This window comes from Nelumbo nucifera, chromosome 8, assembly GCF_055504915.1.
Source record: "Nelumbo nucifera cultivar China Antique chromosome 8, China Antique-T2T, whole genome shotgun sequence".
Lineage (NCBI taxonomy): Eukaryota > Viridiplantae > Streptophyta > Magnoliopsida > Proteales > Nelumbonaceae > Nelumbo > Nelumbo nucifera.
In genome coordinates this window covers 55,383,721-55,402,367 of record NC_142656.1, presented here as the reverse complement: position 1 = coordinate 55,402,367, position 18,647 = coordinate 55,383,721, and the positions used below count along the sequence as shown (strand labels likewise).

Here is an 18,647-nt window from a genome sequence, read left to right as displayed (position 1 = left end):
ATTGAACTTCCAAAAAACAAAGAAAAAACAAATTAAAAAAAATTTGGACCATAGCCATTTATTTGGTGTCACTATGTTGGTGTGCTTTGCAACAAGCTTAAAGAGATCCGGTGTGGTTTGCAACAGAGAGATCTCTAATTGCCATGTTCATGTGCTCTGCAACATGCATATATATATATATAAAGAGAGAGAGAGAAATTGAGAAATGAAGAATCAAAAAGACTTTTTAAATAGAAAACATAAAAGTGAAACAAAGGAATGGAGAAAGGGAGATTAATGATTAAAGTTTGTAAGTTGCAAGAGTGGAGAAGAAATTCACATACGTTCTGAAGAAAGTAGTGAAACACAGTTGAAATAGTAAAGGTAAAATCATTTAAATGAAAAAAGTAGGAGATAATTAATGAGATATGTGCCTTGTCTTCATTCAATTCTTTTGTTATTAAAATAATATTAAAAAGAAAGTTTTCAAAAGTTATCATTTGTTGTACTTTAATAAAATAATGTATTAGTATATTTATTTAATATGAATATAATTACAACACAAATTATATATATATTAATATTAGTATATATATAATATAATTTAATCGAATAAAATTATGTCCTATTCAAATTTGATTGATAATAATTAATCGGTAAAAAAGCATTATCCAAATTCGATCGTTAATGGTATTTAATTATTGAATTCGATTCGATTACATCAAGTCTCGAATTCAAACTTGGACGGGGAATTTTGTATGCCTCAGTTGTCACAGTTAGTCGACACATTTTTCTAGGGTAGTCGATTACTTTTTACAAACTTGATATTTCATGCCTCAGTTGTTATAGTTAGTTGACTCATCTTTTTGTAGTCAACTACTGTTAACAATTAGGATAAACTTGCCTGATAGAAATCTCAATACTTAAACCTTGGAGATTTTTATCTATATGTTTGGAAACTCTTCCATTGTCTTTCAAAATGTATTTTCCTAATTTTTTAATATCTTGTGTTTAAGCTCTAGAAAGCTTAGGAACCAAACCCATTAAAGTTTGTGGTTTCTAAGGTTGACTGTATTGAGAAGTCTTGTTGAGCATCTAGAGAGTGCATCATACAATTGACTATATCAAGATCCTAAAAAGGTAAATACAATTAGAGTACAATTTGATGTAGTCTTCTCCTTGATGAGATGTTATAGCAGATCTTCCTTGAACAACTTCAAAACCATCAAGTCTTTCAATAGCCTTGATGCTTGAATTGCTTGCATCTTCTTCGGTTGGAGAGATGATGAGTTGTTCTCTGAAGCACAAACAACCAACTCAGTAGAGCCACTTCAGCGTAGTTTAATACCTTTTTAGAACAGAGAAGCTTACTAAAGATTTATTGCACACCATTAGTATTCACAATGATGAGTTTGTTATCATAAAAACATAAGAGCCAAAAATCTCCTCCTTTTTAATGATGACAAGCCATTGATGAAAAATAATAATAAAAAAAGCTTAAAATGAGAATATCACTCTCATGGATCATGTTACATGAACATTTAATTAGCCATAATCCTTAACCAATGACTATTCAATATATGAATCAAACAAAAAAGCATAGGAATAGTCATGCCATGATTTTTGTTCAAATGATATAACAATTTAAGCACAAATAACTAAATGTTTTCAAATCATACAATATATCACGATTTTATCACATGAACCATTTAACTCCCCTTAATTGTAGAGGGGATTTCATGAGTATTCTCTCCTTAAACATATTCTTCATTTAGAGAATTATTCATTTCTTATTCAGTTCCCTTATTTTGAATCCACACATTTGGATAAAAACTTCCCCTCAATTAATGTGGGGATATTTCTTTGTTTGTTTCCTCTTGAGATGTATAAACATTGAATTGTTGGATATATAAGAGGTAAAGCTAAAGTTCCTTCATTTTCACTTGAGAGATAAAACTCCCCCCTCTATTTGTGAGGATGTATTCATTTCATTGACATCTTTTTCCACATTTCTTGCAACAATCATTTTTAATTCAATTTCACAATTTCTTCCCCTTTTGTTATCAACAAAAAGAAAGGGAATAGAGGGGTAAAAAAGAATCTAATCATACTGTAGACAATAAGAATAAAGAGCAAATGATAAGGGAACTTGGAGATTATGGATTAACAATTAGAGACAATCATAATTGAAGATTATAGATCAAAGCCAACTGTAAGCATGTGCCATTCTCTCAAAAAGAAATATAAACAATTCAAAGCATAAGAGATAAGCATAAATAACAACTTATCAGTTGGTTATCAACATTTGTCAAGTTTTTGGACCCGTACTTATAGGTATATGCAATAATTCCATCAAAGTAAATATAAACCATTGAGTTCAGATGATAAGCCATTCACATAATATATCAATTGGAAAATAAAACATACATTTGCAATCTATTCTAATTGATTTGTTAGGGAAAGTACCTTGACAGGTTTGAGCATTCAAAGCTCTTGGGGTTGGGAACTTAAGCTCCCCCTTTCATAGATGCTTTTATCAAAATATGACATCTTTTACTTTTTCTATTTCATTAAAACACATAAATATATAACAAATAAGTATGAAAATTAGAAAAAGAAAGGATATTCATCAGATCCATTAAAAATAAACAATAAGTACCCAAATTATCCATGGCAACTAACTTTCGAAACGTGCTAAGCTTCATAGTTAAACTTAAACAAGTGTCTCTTGTCTTGTTTTTGGAAGTGATGTTGAATTAATTCCCTTCTTAGCTTGTTTTGGGAGTGATGTTTGATGATGTGCAATTCGGTCGATCCTAGCTGTCGGTTACCTCACCTCTGACGAAATTGAAGGTGCCTGAAACAAGGAAGAAACTGGAGATTTCCGGGGAGGAACCCGGTTGGAACACTCCGAATCTCAAGTTAGTGCTCTAGAGAAGGCAAGGGAAATAAGAGACTTCAAGACCAAAAAGCACGAAAATCACATACCTCCTTCTTTGGGGGAAGGGATCCTTTTATAATCACCCTGGTACACTCACTCCCATACCTCTGCCAGATCAGGTGTCATCATCTTTGCCAGACGCCAGTTCGGGTGTCATAACCTTTGCCAGATGCCAGTTCGGGTGTCATAACCGCCGCTGTCTTCCTTGTCAGGGCTGTCTCTGCCACGTCTGAGATGGCGGTGGCAGGTGGCCCTTGGAGGGCGGTTGTCATGTGTCGGACCCCTAATCAGTCAGGCGCGCCGCCTCCGTGTACGGGCTTCCTTGGCGTCAGGTACGGTTGTTCAGTCAGGCAACTTGGAGCCGAAGTAGTGTGCGAGGTGAAGTCTTGAGTTCAGATAGAAGTGTGGCCCGAACTGTCACGGGGTGGGTCAGCTCGGGTTTTTGCCCTTTGCGCTCCTTGTAAGGCTCAGGACCTCTAAGGGAGAGCTCGGGTCGTGGGTTCCTTTTTTGAGGAGCTCGGGACTCCTTTTCTCGGAACTCGGGTTATGGGCCCGCTACCGTGCCGAGCTGGCACTCCTGCCAGGTCACTCTCGGTTGCTTCCACGTGTCGCGTGGCCAAGGGGTCGGGCCAAATCTCCCTCCATCAATTGCCCCCCACTCCCTGTACCCGGGGTCCTGACCCGGCGTGGGGAGTTCATGGGATGATAGGTGGATTTGCCTCGTGACACTTTGGCCTTGGTTTGGAGCTTCTCCGGTCTGACCTGCTTGTGCTTTCGGCCCGATCAGGGTTAGCTTGGTTCGACCAGGGCTCAATTCTGGGTTGCGTGCAACCGGTTTTGCGGGGAGCTGTTGGATGGTTTTGATCTTGGCCGTTGATGCGCGAGTACAGTGGCTATAAATAGTGGGGGGCCCCTGGTCACTTTCCTTCGCCATTCTTCAGTATTCGTTCCTTGAGCTTGCGTCCAAGGCTGTTAGCTCACGTCATTCTTCGTAGTCTGATAGCTTTTTCCCGATGAGTCCTCAACCTTCTTTTCGATTCCATGTCCAGCTCGGGTAGTTTAGATAGTCTTCTAGGGGGGTCAGATGCTGGGTCCATGAACCGAGTTGCTGCCCTTGACAGTCTTAGTGAGTCCGAGGCGGGGCCCGAGGTAGAGCTCGAGTTCGAGCCCGTAGGCCGAGTCACCTCAGGTAGCTTGGCATCCACCTCCCGTCGAGGTCGGATGCCAGATAAGTTCGAACCTTCCACTATGACACTCGAGAGACTACGGTCCCTTATTGCCCAGTATAACCTGCTCGGGGAGTGTACTTACATTATACCCTCAGGCGACTTCCCTTGGGAGCACGGTCCGGACGAGATCGTGATATTCTGGGAGCAGCTTGTTGTCGGGCTATGCCTTCCTTTCCATCCCCTTATCGTCGAGGTCATGAATCACTTCGGCGTTACTGTCGGTCAGCTCCACCCGAACTCCATTCGTAACCTTTTTGGGACCATCTCCCTTTGTTGCGAACACTGCCTTCCCTTGGACCTGTAAATCTTTTCTGCCATTCTTATGCTCAAGAAGCAAGCGGGTCCCTTGCCCGGGCGTAGGCAGGCCTACTACTTGTCTCCTCGTCTGAGGTTTAAGCTTTTGCATGATCTTTCGAATAAGGTCCCGACATGGGAGCGAGACTACTTCGTGGTTTGAAGTGCTATGGGATGGCCGTTTCCTACCGAGTGGGGATTAACTGTTCCTAACCCCGGTGCCACGTTAGATGAAGATACGGTGAAGGGCCTCCAGAACTGGGCCCGGCTTGGGCTCGAATGCCAAGTCTACCTGACGGAGGCCAAGCTTATTTAGGCCGGTCTGAGTTCGGGTAGGTTTCTTGCTTAGAGGCTTGCTTTTTCTTTGTTTTTATTCCCGTCTTTTGACGCCGAGCTCCTTTTTGCAGGTGTTATGGAGGTAGAGAAGACTCGAGGTGCGAGTTTGTTTGATGGTATGAGGAGGAGGAAGCGAGCTGCTAAGCGGGTCTATGCCGATCCTTCCCGGGTTGAGGAACCCGAGGCACTGAGAATGGAGCCTCCCGGGGAGCCCGAGGTGGCCCCTCCAGTTCAGGAAGCGGCAAGGTTCCCCTATGCCGATACTGCTTATACCCGGGTTGTGCCTTCAGGCTCGGGAAGTCACGATGGGGTTGGGAGCGTGCTGACGCCAAGCTATGCTCTCCGAAAAACTAAGGCTACTTGCCCTGAGGAGGTCGCGGCGTGGGCCGATCTTCCTACGAATCTCATAGGCGTGTGTGCTGCATCTCACGCCATGGTGGTAAGTCGAAGTAGTTTTTTTTTTTTTTTTTTTTTTTTTTCCGCTGGGCTGATTTGTTCTCGTTTTGGCAGGTGAACTCCTCTATCCATGCTCTGGTAATCCAGGTGGAGAGGGGCATGAAGCGAGTGCAAGCTGTCGAAGAGGCTTCCTGCGCTGCGCGAGTCGAGTTAACGAGGTCTCGGAGAGACAACGAGGCCTTAGGATTGGTGGTAAAACACATGGCGGACCTGAAGCTGGACCTGGAGCATCAGGTCGGGTATCTTCAGGATGATATCAGGGAGAAGACTGAGATCTTCTCTCAGGCCATCGAGGAGGCGAAGGTGAAGGCCATTAACGATTACATCGCTTTGCCGCGTATCATTTTGCCGAACTGATTATGTTGCCGAACTGCTAGACTTAGGCCCCGAGGCGAGTTAACATAGTAAGGCTGTACGCCTGATCTGTTCTCCGCCTAGGCTATGCACCTCGAGATCCATACTCGTACAGCCTGCTTCGTTGATGAGGTGCCGAGGTCATCTTCAGCTTGGTATTCTGGCTCTTATGGTGCCGAGGTCCTTGTTAGCTCGGCATTTTGGCCCTTAGGCTCTGGTAGTGGCTCATGGCCTACTTAGTTTGATAATTTATTGGTAATATCGTCTTAAGTTGACGATGTTCCATGCTGGGGGTATCTGTTTACCCTCTAGGGTCTCGCGCTCGTATGCTCCCCCGAGTGCTCTCTTTACTCGGTAGGGTCCTTCCTAGTTCGGTCCGAGTTTGTCAACGCCGGGCAAAGGTACCATGACCTTGCGGAGAACCAGGTCACCGACGCGGAAGTTTCGTCTCTTAACTCTGGCGTTGTAGTACTGAGCTACCCTTTGCTAGTACGCTGCGGTCCTGATGTATGCGAGGTCCCTCACCTCGTCAAGTAGGTCGAGGTTGGTATGTAGCTCGTCGTTATTTGTATTGTCGTTGTATGCTTCCAACTGAAGTGAGGGGATTTCGATTTCGGCTGGGATGATTGCCTCCGTGCCATAGGTGAGGTTGAAGGGAGTTTCTTCAGTGGCGGTCTTCTTTGTAGTTCAGTATGCCCATAGGACGCTAGGCAGCTCGTCTGCCCATAACCCTTTAGCTCGGTCTAGCCTGGCTTTTAGTCCTCGGAGGATAGCTCTGTTCGTGACTTCTGCCAGACCGTTTGCTTGTGGGTGCGCAAACGACGTGAAATTTTACCGGATCCCCATGTCTTGGCACCACTCTTGGAATTTGATGTCCTCGAACTGCTTGCCATTGTCGGAGATCAGCACCCGAGGTAGCCCGAAGCGGCACACTATGTTCTTCCAGAAGAAGTTCTGGACGTTTCGAGCTGTGATGGTTACGAGAGTTTCAGCTTCAACCCACTTGGTGAAGTAGTCTACTGCCACTACTAGGAACTTCCTTCCTCCTGTTGCTGGTGGGAATGGCCCGAGTAGGTCGATACCCCATTGTGTGAAGGGCCACGGGCTGGTGAGGTACTTGAGGTCGGCGGCGGGCTGGCTGTGAATATTGGCGTGCTTTTGGCACTTCTCTTAATTCCTGACTAGCCCGACGGCGTCTACTTTCATTGTTGGCCAATAGTACCCCTATCGTAGTGCTTTCTGAGCGACGGCCCTGCCCCCCAGGTGTCTGCCACATAGGCCTTCATGAATGTCATGGAGTACGAGCTCGGCTTTAGGAGGCCGCAAGTAGCGCAGGTAGGGGAGCGTGTAGGATCTTCGGAATAGCCGTCCGTCTATTATGACATACTTGGCTGCCTGGCGCTCTACCCTCCTGGCGGTGTTGCGGTCTGCGGGGAGGGCCCATGTAGCAAGAAGCTCGCGTGCGGATCAATCCAGCTCGGTTCTGCTTGGGTGACAGGAGCGACCTCCTCTGCCCCCTAGAGAATGCTAGGCCGAGGTAAGTCCTCTATGTACATAGTTCTCATGGTGTTGTCATTGGTGATGGCTAGCCGGGATAGGACATTGGCCTCAGTGTTCTCTGACCTCGGGAATTGCTTGATGAAGTGTGTCTGGAATCTAAGCAGAGCCTCTTTTACCTTTGCCAAGTAAGCGATCATAGTTGGCTCGCGGGCTTCGTATTCCCTTGTAACTTGGTTGTCCACAAGTTGGGAATCGCTGCAGATAACTATGTGTTTTGCCTTTACTTCTTGCGCCAGGGCTAGCCCATCTATCAACGCCTCGTATTCTGCCTCATTGTTGGACACCGCAAAGTCAAAGCGTAGCGCGTACTCCAGTTTTGTGCCACTCGGACCATGGAGAACTACACCGGCTCCGCTGCCCTGCTGATTTGAGGAGCCATCTACGTGAAGGATCCATGGCTCTTCATCCCAGTTCGCGGTCGGCCTAACCTAGAGAGATACCGAACTGGGTGCGACCTTACAGGGCTCGAACTCAACCGACCTGGGAGCACCGAGCTCACCCGGACTGGGAGCCTCGTGCTCAACCAGGCTGAGGACCTCGGAGTTGAACCTACATTCTGCAACAAAATCCGCCAAGGCTTGAGCTTTGAAAGCGGTTCGTGGCTTGTACTGGAGGTCGTACTCACTGAGTTCAATGGCCCACTTGGTCAATCGACCAGAGACCTCGGGCCTGAGTAATACTTGCCTCAAGGGTTTGTCGGTGAGGACGATGATGGTATGGGCTTGGAAACACGGACGGAGTTTGCGGGCCACAATGACCAGCGCGTAGGCTAGCTTTTCTATCTCCGGATATCTTGTTTCTGCTCCCTGCAATATTTTACTAACATAGTAGATGGGTCGTTGGACCCGATCTGCTTCCTTTTCCAGAACCGATGACCACTTCGTCGCTTGCCGAGAGGTACAGTTCTAAAATATCGCCCTCTTCGGGCCGGGTCAATATTGGAATACTGGCGAGGTATCTCTTGAGCTCGTTAAATGCGACCTGGCATTCCGGGTTCCACTTGAACCCTTTGCCTTTTATAGCTTTGAAGAAGGGCAGGCAATGGTCTGCTGATTTAGATATGAAACGACTCAGAGTGGCTATTCTATCGTTTAGCCTCTGAATCTCTTTCACTTTTCGGGGTGGTCTCATATCTAGGATGGCTTTTATCTTGTCCGGGTTTGCCTCAATACCGCGTCGGTTGACAATATACCCTAGGAACTTACCCGAGGTGACACCGAAGACACACTTATTTGGGTTTAGTTTCATGTTAAATTGACGCAGAATTTGAAAGACAGAATGCAGATCTTGTATCAATTGAAGTGAAAACTGTGTCTTGACGACCATGTCGTCTACATAACATTCTATCTTCGTGCCAATTAAGGTTTGAAACAGCTTATTCACTAGACTTTGAAAGGTTGCCCCAGCATTTTTCAGTCCGAAGGGCATAACCTTGTAGCAGTACAGGTCGAACTCGGTTACGAAGGTGGTTTTTTCCTCGTCGACTGGGTCCGTCCTGATTTGGTTGTAGCCCGAGAAGGCATCCAGGAAGCTTAGCAACTCGTGTCCCGAGGTCGTGTCCACTAGGCGGTCAATCCTGGGGAGGGGGAAGCAATCTTTTGGGCAAGCTCGGTTCGGGTCGGTGTAGTCGACGCACATGCGCCACTTGCCATTTCCCTTTTTTACCAGAACGGGGTTGGCTACCCAGCTCGGGTAAGAACTTCCCTTATGAAGTCCGCTGCGAGGAGCCTCTCGACCTCCTCATCGACCGCCCTCCAGCGTTCTGGGGATAAGTTGCATTTTTTGTGTCTAATGGATCTAACTACAGGGTCAGTATTGAGCTTGTGAGTTATGAGCTTAGGGTCTATGCCGGGCATTTCTGCCACGGACCAAGCGAAAACATCTGAGTAAAAGTGTACCAGTTTGGATCGCAAGGGTTTTTCCAGGGACGCACCGACCTGAAGTGATCTGGAGGGGTCTTCTGCCGAGATAGGGATGGGAACAGTTTCCTCTGTTGGTGCAGCTCAATCCTCGTTTTGTTCCACCGATCGCTCCAGTTCGAGGTCGCCAGTTACCTTGGCTTTTTCCTTGAGAGCGGCGACGTAGCACTTGCGGGACTCGAGCTGGTCGCCCCGCACTACCCCGATGCCGAAGTCCGTTGGGAACTTCATGGCTAAATAGTAAGTAGACACCACGGCATTTAAAGCATGGGTGATTGGCCGACCTACTATGGCATTGTAGGGGGAGGGGGTCGCGACCACCAAAAAATCGTGACTGAGTCTTACCGTATTAGGCCACGTGTCGACTTCCATGGGTACCGTGACCTTTCCCAGGGGTCTGACCTCTTCTCCGTTGAAGCCGACCAGCGGGGTGTTCGTAGGCTTTAAGTCATTCTCTCGGAATTGGAGTTTGTTGAAGGCTGCTTTAAAAGGAATGTATGTCAAACTACCGAAGTCAACGAGTACGCGCTAGACTTCAAAGTCGTTGGTTTTTACCTTTATGACAAGTGCATCGTCGTGGGGGTAGTGGACCCCGCGCGCATTGTCTTCGGTGAAGAATATGGGGTCTTCCGTCTTAGGCCGCTTTGGGGGATTTTGTTCTTCTCTGGCGGCCTCCCAGGTTGATGCCCGAGCTGCGGCCGAGGTGCACCCTGCTACGATCGATCCTCCAACGATCACGTGGATTGTTCCTCGAACTGGTCTTTCCTCCGGGGGCTGCTTCTGCAGTTCGGCTGGTTGACTGCTGGACTCGGGAGCATCTTTGTTGTGCTCTCCCTGTCGACCTGTCTTATTACTATTATTGTTATTATTATTATGTTGTACAAAATTTCTTAGGTACCTGTCATCCGGGTTGGAGGGTTTGCCATCCCTCTTCCTTTTTTCGATCCCGCTTTCAGTCCTTCGGTTGATCTCCTCCTCTGTTCTTATAAATTTGTCCGTGAGCTTGAGGAATTCAGCTACGGTCACGGGCTGGTTGACTACCATGTGCCACTTGAACTCCTTGTGTGTCACATCCCTCTTGGCTGCCGTGAGCTGTACCGCAGGGTCTAGGCGCGGTATCTGCAAGCACACGTCATTGAACCGTTTGGCATAGCCCCGGATGGACTCTCCTTCCCTCTGGACTATTCCGAGGTGGCTCTCCTCAGTTCGGGGGCATCGCTTGCTAGTAACGAAGTGCACGGTGAAGACTTGCACGAACTGGGTCCAGCTTCTTATCGACCCAGGGGCCAGGTTCCTGTACCAGGTGCGGGCCACTCCCCTGAATGTGGTAGTAAAGGCCACACACATGCAGGACTCGCTAGCCCTCACCAGGTGCATTTGGGATTTGAAAGCATCGATGTGGTCATTGGGGTCAAAGGACCCATCATACTTGTCTAGGGGAGGGAGTTTGAAGTCTTTGGGCAAGGGAACCGCAAGGAGTTCTGATGACAGGGGGGAAGGAACTGAAAGAATAGGGGCAACTTTTACCTCGTCTGAGCTTGTTTCTTCTTTACCTCGGAGCTCAGGCAGGATGCGGGTGGTAGTTCGGCGACTTCGTCGGCGTCTTCGCTGCTGCTTAGAAGGCCAGGATGCTGAATTGGTTCTCTGCGAGCGGGAGCTTGAACTTAGAGTGTCGAGGTGTTGACTTGATCGGCAAGGAGGTTCCTGATCCGCCGGCGAGATGCGAGGCGGGGGTAGTTAGTCTTTCCCTCCTGCCCGGGGATGAGGCCTGACTCCTGGAGGGGTTCTGAAGTTGGGAGGCTTCCCCTTGGTGAAGGCGCCCGCCCTGAGGGGAGGGCTTGACCGGCTTCGGAGCAGGGTGCCGAGGTGGGAGCTGCGGTTGGTTTAGAGGCAGTTGGGGGAACTGTTGTTGGTTCTGGCTGGTTGCCAGAGGGACAGCGGTCGGTTCGACAAAGGTTGTCTCGATAGGGAGGGGAAGGGGAAAACTCACAGGGGCCACCGTGCTTGGTGCATTGAGGCTAGGGATTCCGTCTATCGAGAGGGGGACGGTGAACTGTCCGATGCATACAGTGGCGGGCTGAGGGTGCTCCCCTACAGCCCTCAAGTCAGCGTTGTGCCTATTGCTGCTGGAGGAAGCCATGGAAGCTAAGGTTTTTTTTTGAGAGAGAGAGAGGGAGAGTTAAAGGTTAGGGGAGGCTTTTTGAAGTCTTCCCACAGACGCCGCCAAATGATGATGCGCAATCCGGTCGATCCTAGCTGCCGGTTACCTCGCCTCTGACGGAATTGAAGGTTTCTGAAACAAGGAAGAAACTAGAGATTTCCGGGGAGGAACCCAGTTGGAACACTCCGAAGCTCAAGTTAGTGCTCTAGAGAAGGCAAGGGAAATAAGGGACTTCAAGACCAGAAAGCACGAAAATCACATACCTCCTTCTTTGGGGGAAGGGGGCCTTTTATAATCACCCTGGTACACTCATTACCATACCTCTGCCAGATCAAGTGTCATCATCTCTGCCAGACGCTAGTTCGGGTGTCATAACCTCTACCAGATGCCAGTTTGGGTGTCATAACCGCCACTGTCTTCCTTGTTAGGGCCGTCTCTGCCATGTCTGAGATGGCGGTGGCAGGTGGCCGTTGGAGGGCGGCTGTCATGTGTCTGACCCCTAATCAGTCAGGTGTGCCGCCTCTGTGTACGGGCTTCCTTGGCATCCGGTACAGTTGTTCAATCAGCCGACTTGGAGCCGAAGTGGTGTGCGAGGTGAAGTCTTGAGTTCGGACAGAAGTGTGGCCTGAACTGCCCTGGGGTGGGTCAGCTCGGGTTTTTGCCCTTTGCGCTCCTTGTAAGGCTCAAGACCTCTAAGGGAGAGCTTGGGTTCTTCCTTGGGGAGCTCGGGTCATGGGTTCCTTTTTTGGGGGAGCTCGGGACTCTTTTTCTCGGAGCTCGGGTTGTGGGCCCGCTGCCGTGCCGAGCTGGCTCTCCTGCCAGGTCACTCTCGATTGCTTTCACGTGTCGCGTGGCCAAGGGGTCGGGCCATTATCTGGGTCGGTTTTAAAAACCTTGGTTTTTATATATATTCTCAAGGGTATTTTGCTCCTTTGTGAAGGTCATCCCATCCAGTTTACTTGGGTGACTCGTGAGGCCAATATACTACAGCAGCTCACAAGCTTTCTTTGATGGGTGCCATGATTTACAGTCGAACGAGATGCTTTCAGTCTGGTTTTGTTATCGAGTCAAAGACAATGTAGTTGGTTGTTCTGTTTGGCTTCTTTTTTGTTTCTTGTTTGTTCTGAGTTGTTAGATAGGTGGTTTAACAAAGAAACCCAAATGCTGATTGCTGCACCTTCACTGGATTATAATAAGTATTAAAGTGTGCAAATGTTGATTTGGTCTCCGTTTGGGAGAGACGCGGGCTTGACCACGCCAGATAGATGGCCTCCCTCCCGTCCCGTATGTTGATTTGGTCCTCAATTTATCACTGAACATTCATTGGCCACTGAATTTTCAAATTCCGACAAAGTCCTCTCTCCGTTAAGTTGAGTGATGGAAGTTCATTTATCAAAATACCCACTGAAGAAACTTATATGAAAACTTAGAATTGCAACAGACACAATATATAATTAATATAAACTAAGCCATTAACAAATGGAAATAAAAAAAAACGTTAAAAAACCATTAGAAAAAATGGATGATTTTGAGGTTTGAAAAGTTTAAACAATTACATAAGAATCTTTTTCGGAGTTATCTAAGAGACTGCTAATGTAGGGGGTATTTGTAGGAACATGAAAGTTCAGGGGATAATTGCCACTACCCTGAAAGTATATGATAGTAATTTGTAATTATACCTTTGTTGTTAAAACGTTTCTTGAAGTTTGGTAATTTCAATCATTTCTCCTGAACTTTTTGATACATTTGTAAGTAAATTCTTTTTATTAGAATCCTCTAGAAAGAGACAAAATTTTCCAAAATACCCATACAATTATTATTGAGGCCGGTTTCTATAAAAAAAAAACAATGCAAACTTTATAAATAAAAAATAGAGAATTTAAAGTTTCATATTTACATTTGAGTGATTAATATGAACTGCAAATTTAGAAAATAAATCAATTTTAGAAGAGATATTGAAAGGATTTTAGCTAGTGGTTGGCATGAAGAGAAAATTTGAAAAAATAAACATCTTAGGTCAAAAGAAATTGCATGGGTGTTTTGGATATTTTTTAAAGATTCTAACAAAGGAGGTCTATTTGCAACTGATGATGCGCAATCCGGCCGGTCTTAGCTGTCAACGACCTTGCCTCTGAACTGAATAGCAGGGAACTTGAAACGGAGGAGATGAGGAAGCTCCGGGGAGAACCCGGTGTAAAGGCTTTGAAGCTTTAAGTTAGAATCCTTCAAAGGCAAGATAAAACCAGATAGCGCAAAGTTTGCCTACCTCCTCTTTGGGGAAGTGGAGAGCCTTTTAGAACTACCTCGCGCACTCACTCCTAGACTCCTGTCATGTCGGGAATGATCATTCCCGTGCTTCTGCCAGTTCGGGCGTCATCGCCTGTGCTGGGGCAGAACCGTCACTGCTCTTTTTGTCGGAGCCGTCTCTGCAACTGGAGGTGGCGGTGACAAGTGACGGTGGCAGGTGGCCGTTTGAAGTGCGGCCGTCAAGCGTCAGATCCCAAGTCAGTCAGGTGCGCCGCCCCTGGATACGGACTCCTTCGGTGTCAGGTACGGTGTGGTTCGTCTAGTTCAATGCTTTGGAAGCGAAGTGCCTGGAGCGGTGCGTGAGGCGAAGTCTTGAGTTCGGATAAGGGGGGGGTCCTGAACTGTCATAAAACGGGCCAGTTCGGGTCTCTGCTTTGTGTGACTCGGGGCCAAAGGGAGAGTTCGGGCTCCTCGTAGGGAATTCAAGCTCTAAGTAGGGAGTTCGGGCCCCTTGTAGGGAGTTCGAGCTCTAAGTAGGGAGCTCAGGCCCCTTGTTGGGAGTTCAGGCTCCTCGTAGGGAGTTCGAGCTCTAAGTAGGGAGTTCGGGCACCTTGTAGGGAGTTTGGGCTCCTCGTGGGGAGTTCGGGCTGCTGGTCTCTTCCCTTTGGTGTTTGTACCCTCGATACGCTGTTTTAAGTGCCAAGCTACTTGTTTTCTGCCACGTGGCATGATTTGTGAGGTCGGGCCAAATCTTCCTTCGTTAGCAACTATGTTAAAATGTTCAGGGGAGGCAATTGCAATTATCAAACTTCAAGGAGGTTTAGCAACTAGATTTCAGTTATTTACCCTTAATTTCGTGGAAGCAAGTTTAGTTGACCTGGTCTTCATGAGCAATTTTGAAGCAAGTTGGTTTAAAACAAAACCTGGAAGTCCATTGGAAACAAATGAGAATTTTCCATTTTAATTCATAGGGCCACACGGTTCAGGGTCACCGTGTATAAGCTTAACATTCTTCCTCCTCCTACTCCTGTTGAGGCCTTGGAATTTTCCTGGAAAATTCGAACTAAGTTTTCTATATAATTAAGTTGAGGGGGATTCCCTCCTTTTCAAGGTGCAGAAGTCTACTGTCTGAGAAGGATAGAGGGAGAGCTTGAAAGTAAGATAATATTTGAGTCCAGCTCCAAAAAGAGAGATATCAGATCATTCATTTCCTATTCCCTTGTGGCTGACGACGAGCGTGCAGCTATCATTATGGTTGGAGAGGAGAAAACAGACGAAAAAATTGCAGAAATGCTGCAATTCGAGGAGTATTTGTTCATTGCAAAAATGGAGGGTTGTGAATCTCCCCATCAGTTGGACTGCGAGATTTGCATGGAAAAGAAGCCTGCAGGAGAGATGTTCACAAACGAGACCTGCTCTCACCGCTGCTACTGTCGTGACTGCATAGGTAAACATATAGCAGCAAAAGTTGAGGACAACGTTTACAAGGTGAAATGCCCGATGTTGATATGCAAGGGGGTGTTAGAACCCAGTTGCTGTCGCTCACTGGTCCCAGAACAAGTGTTTGACCGGTGGGTGAATCTGCATAGCGAGCCGTCTGTAACTCCTGAACGTCGATGGATTCCTTGTCCTTTCAAGGATTGCGCCAAGATGCTGGAGGTAGCCCAAGGAACAGACATCAAGTGCAAACATTGCCAGAGATCGCTTTGCTCTGTTTGCGGGCTTCAGTGGCATTCAGGCCATGGATGTGAGGAGTTTCAGAGGTTGTCTCATGAGGAGAAAGATGATCTCATGATGAAGGAGCTTGCCAAGAACAAAGGGTGGGGAGAGTGTCCAGGGTGTGGGATCTTTGTGGAAAGAGTGGAAGGTTGTTTACGCATCACTTGCAGGTTAGTATTTATCAGCTAATAATACGATCAAATGAGCTTTTGTTGCAGAACCAGCCAGCTTTCATGGCATTTGAAACCAAAGAACCCATTTCTCAAAGGTTAAACCAAGTCCGAAATTTTGGTTTTTTATTCAATTTAGATTTCCACTAAATAAATTAAATGAATCAGGATTTGTTTACTAACCCAGATATAGTTAATTGTAAACCCACATTCATTATATTAAGATTTTTGAAGCATTCGACTGACGAAGGTTGTCACTGTGAACTTTTTCAGATGCAACATTGAGTTCTGCTATAAGTGCCGTTGCAAGTGGACTGAAACTCATGCTGGGTGCCAAATGGAGTAAGCATGGAGAAGAACAGATCACAAAGGCAATATAAAGCAATTGAAGGTCTGCACATCTCTCATGTTGGCTCCTCCAAATTGCATATTCCTAGTAGTTATGTTGTTTAAACAATGTTCCTAGTGGTTCTACATAGTGCTTAAAATTTACTGTCTGTGTATCAGTTTTGTAAAGTTAACAACTCTATATTTGTATTTGAAGCTCTAGTTGGTGAAAGAAGTTTCTGTTTCGAGATAAGAGAAACCTTCTAAAAAGTAAAGAAGGTAGGGTTCGACTATGATAGCAGAAAAATTTGTAACCAATCAAGTGGCATTTATCAAACTTCATGGGGGGTTTGATTGGTCAAAGATCTTCCAGTATCATTTCTCTCCGGCAGCATAGATTTTCCCCGTAAACTAATGTGTCTGAATATTAACTTTCTACTGTTTTTGTCCTATCAATCAACTATATCAAACAGACAATGACATACCCCAACAACAGTCTCCTTATTGCTTACAACCCATGACTGTCTACCATACTTTAGAGCTAGTTCAGTTGCCTCCTATTGTCACTCATCTGACAGCAAGGGCTAACATCCTTCCTCTGAGGGGTTTTCTTTCAAAGCATGAAAGCACATAACTTCCAATTTTGCTGGTTTAAGAACCAACAGAAGCATATCAAATGATCATTTTCATTTTGGTGTACCCGTGAACCAGACTAAACATGGAGACAATTATCAACTGAACACACCAATGTATGCGTGTGCGTGCCACTATACAGGCTAGTTTAATTCAATGATTGAACTAATTCATGTTTATATTAAATATAGAGATTGGACTTGGGCAGCCGAAGCAAAGCTATTTCCCTGCCATTTCTTGAAATAGAAGGTGAAGTTGGTCGTCTTTAAGCTCAAGGAAAGCCCGCCCTCATTTTCTCAAGAAAGAACATCTTAAAAGTGGTTATTCCCACTTTCAAACAAAAGCTTCTTCCTTCAAACCAATGTTTTAAAATGCATAGGCGTGACGCGAGGCATTCCACTACTTAGAAGCGTGGGGCATACTTCAGAACGCAAGAGGCGTAAGCCTCCTTAAGAGGAGGGGGGTTAGGAGGAGGAAGGGGATGAGGATGAAGAGGAAGGGGGGAAGCGGAGGTGAGAGAGCAAAGCGAGTTTGTGGGGTAGGGGGGGCAAAGCCCCACAACCGAAGGGGCAGGGGGAAAACCACTTTCTTTCCCCTTATCTTTTCTTCCCTTCTCTTTCCTTTTCTCTTTTTTTATTCTTTCTTTTTCTTTCCCTTCCCTTTCTTTTCCTTTCTTCTCAGAGGCAACGCTTTAAAAAACAACTCGAAAATGGAACCGTTTTGGCCACCGATTTTCGAGTCGACGGTCTAACCGTTTGGTTCAAACGGATGACTCATTTTGACAAACAAATTAAAAAATAAATAAATAAAAATAAAAAACGATCAAACCCCATTGAATGGGTCAACAATTTTTTACCAAAATCGGGTTTTAGGTAAAACGGAACTGGTTGCCTGGACAGTTCTTGGGCCAAACGGTCCGATCGTCCGAGTCAACGGTAGCTCGAAAGCCTTGCTCATAGGTGTCAACGCCTCTAACATACGCCTCAAGCCGTTTTGGGAGAACCTCACCTGGAGGTTCACCTCAACCTCCAAGCGTACATCTCCCATGCCTTTTAAAACACTACTTCAAAGTTCAAACATGTCTACCCACTCGAAAAAAAAGTATAATTTTCAAATGGTATTTGCCTCCACTCTTAAAAGTTTAATGGTAGTCGCTCCCTAAAAATAAAAAACTCATTTCAAATATGTAAGATCTATAAAGTGAGTTATTGTTTAGAAATGAAACTTGACTAATGTCTTAAATTACATAATAAATTTATATATCTAAAAATATCAAATAAAATAATAACCTAAGTTTCCAACATAAGAAATGGATGTCAAACAAAATTTATCAAAATAAATTTGATAGCAAGCCAATGAGGGATAACATCCTTCCACCAAGGGGATATTATTATTATTATTATTCAAAGCTGCTTATCCAGAGCTCTTTGGATTCTTTTGCTCTCGACTCTAAACCTTTTATCACAAACTCGAGATCCCTCTTCTTGATCAAATTGAACCAAAATGAGCCATAGTTAGATGGCTCATGACACGCATGGATTTATCAATTCTAGAACAAATCCAACCATCCTGCAAAATCTTCTCATCAACTAAACATTGAAAAGAAATTTTGATAGAATAACTGGTCTCAGCAACCAAACATAGGTAACAGAATTGAGAAAATAACTTTTTTCCTTTTCATCCCATCTCATCCTTTCTCGGCAACCAAACAGACCATAAAGGAAGCTATGAAACTCCATGAAAAGCAATAATAGTAAGGGCTAATTTTTTAAACTACCCTTATGGTTTAGCTAATTGACTAACTCTACCCAAGGTTCAAAGTATTGAGACATATCAGCCCATATCGGCCGATATATATCATTCTGGGACCCCTTTGATATGCCCCTACAGTGGGTGTATCGAGGGTCTGACCGGTTCAGGGGGTGGAGTCGTCCTAAACCGGCCCCCCTGAACCGTTGAAGCACTACTAGCCTGAAAGTTGAGCCATCCACCAACGGCAGTTGTTCGTAAATCTGAAGCACTATAATCTAAGAACAAAATCACATTCCTGAATCCCTGCCTCCTGTTCAATTTTGAAAATTTGGAGAATAATGAGTAAAATCATCTTTTTCATCTTTCCGTTATCGAATGTTAATGACAAGGAGATTTTAAATAATTGTCAAAAAAACTTAAGGGGTAATCTAAGACAATATATAAAACAATAAGGGTAGAGTTAATCAATTAACTAAACCATAAAAATAGATTAAGAATTTTGCCCTAATAACAATTCAAAGAGTGTCACTATGACAATAAAAACGTGAGCCATTACCACGTGAGAAAGCA

General features: G+C 45.4%; 1 protein-coding gene across 2 annotated transcripts; it reads left to right on the top strand.

Annotated features, from left to right (window-relative positions):
• The first annotated feature begins 14,567 nt into the window (after nucleotides 1–14,567).
• On the top strand, nucleotides 14,568–16,055 carry LOC104601653 (E3 ubiquitin-protein ligase RSL1-like). 2 transcript variants are annotated; one of them, XM_088893606.1, is made up of 3 exons: nucleotides 14,568–15,365; nucleotides 15,639–15,756; nucleotides 15,910–16,055. In XM_088893606.1, exons 1-2 carry the CDS (start codon nucleotides 14,728–14,730, stop codon nucleotides 15,709–15,711), a joined length of 711 nt encoding a protein of 236 aa, XP_088749732.1. In that variant the 5' UTR covers nucleotides 14,568–14,727; the 3' UTR covers nucleotides 15,712–15,756; nucleotides 15,910–16,055. The 2 variants fall into 2 exon arrangements, with proteins under 2 accessions (XP_088749732.1, XP_010263392.1); XM_010265090.3 differs by having other exon boundaries at nucleotides 15,639–16,055.
• Nucleotides 16,056–18,647: the final 2,592 nt, after the last annotated feature.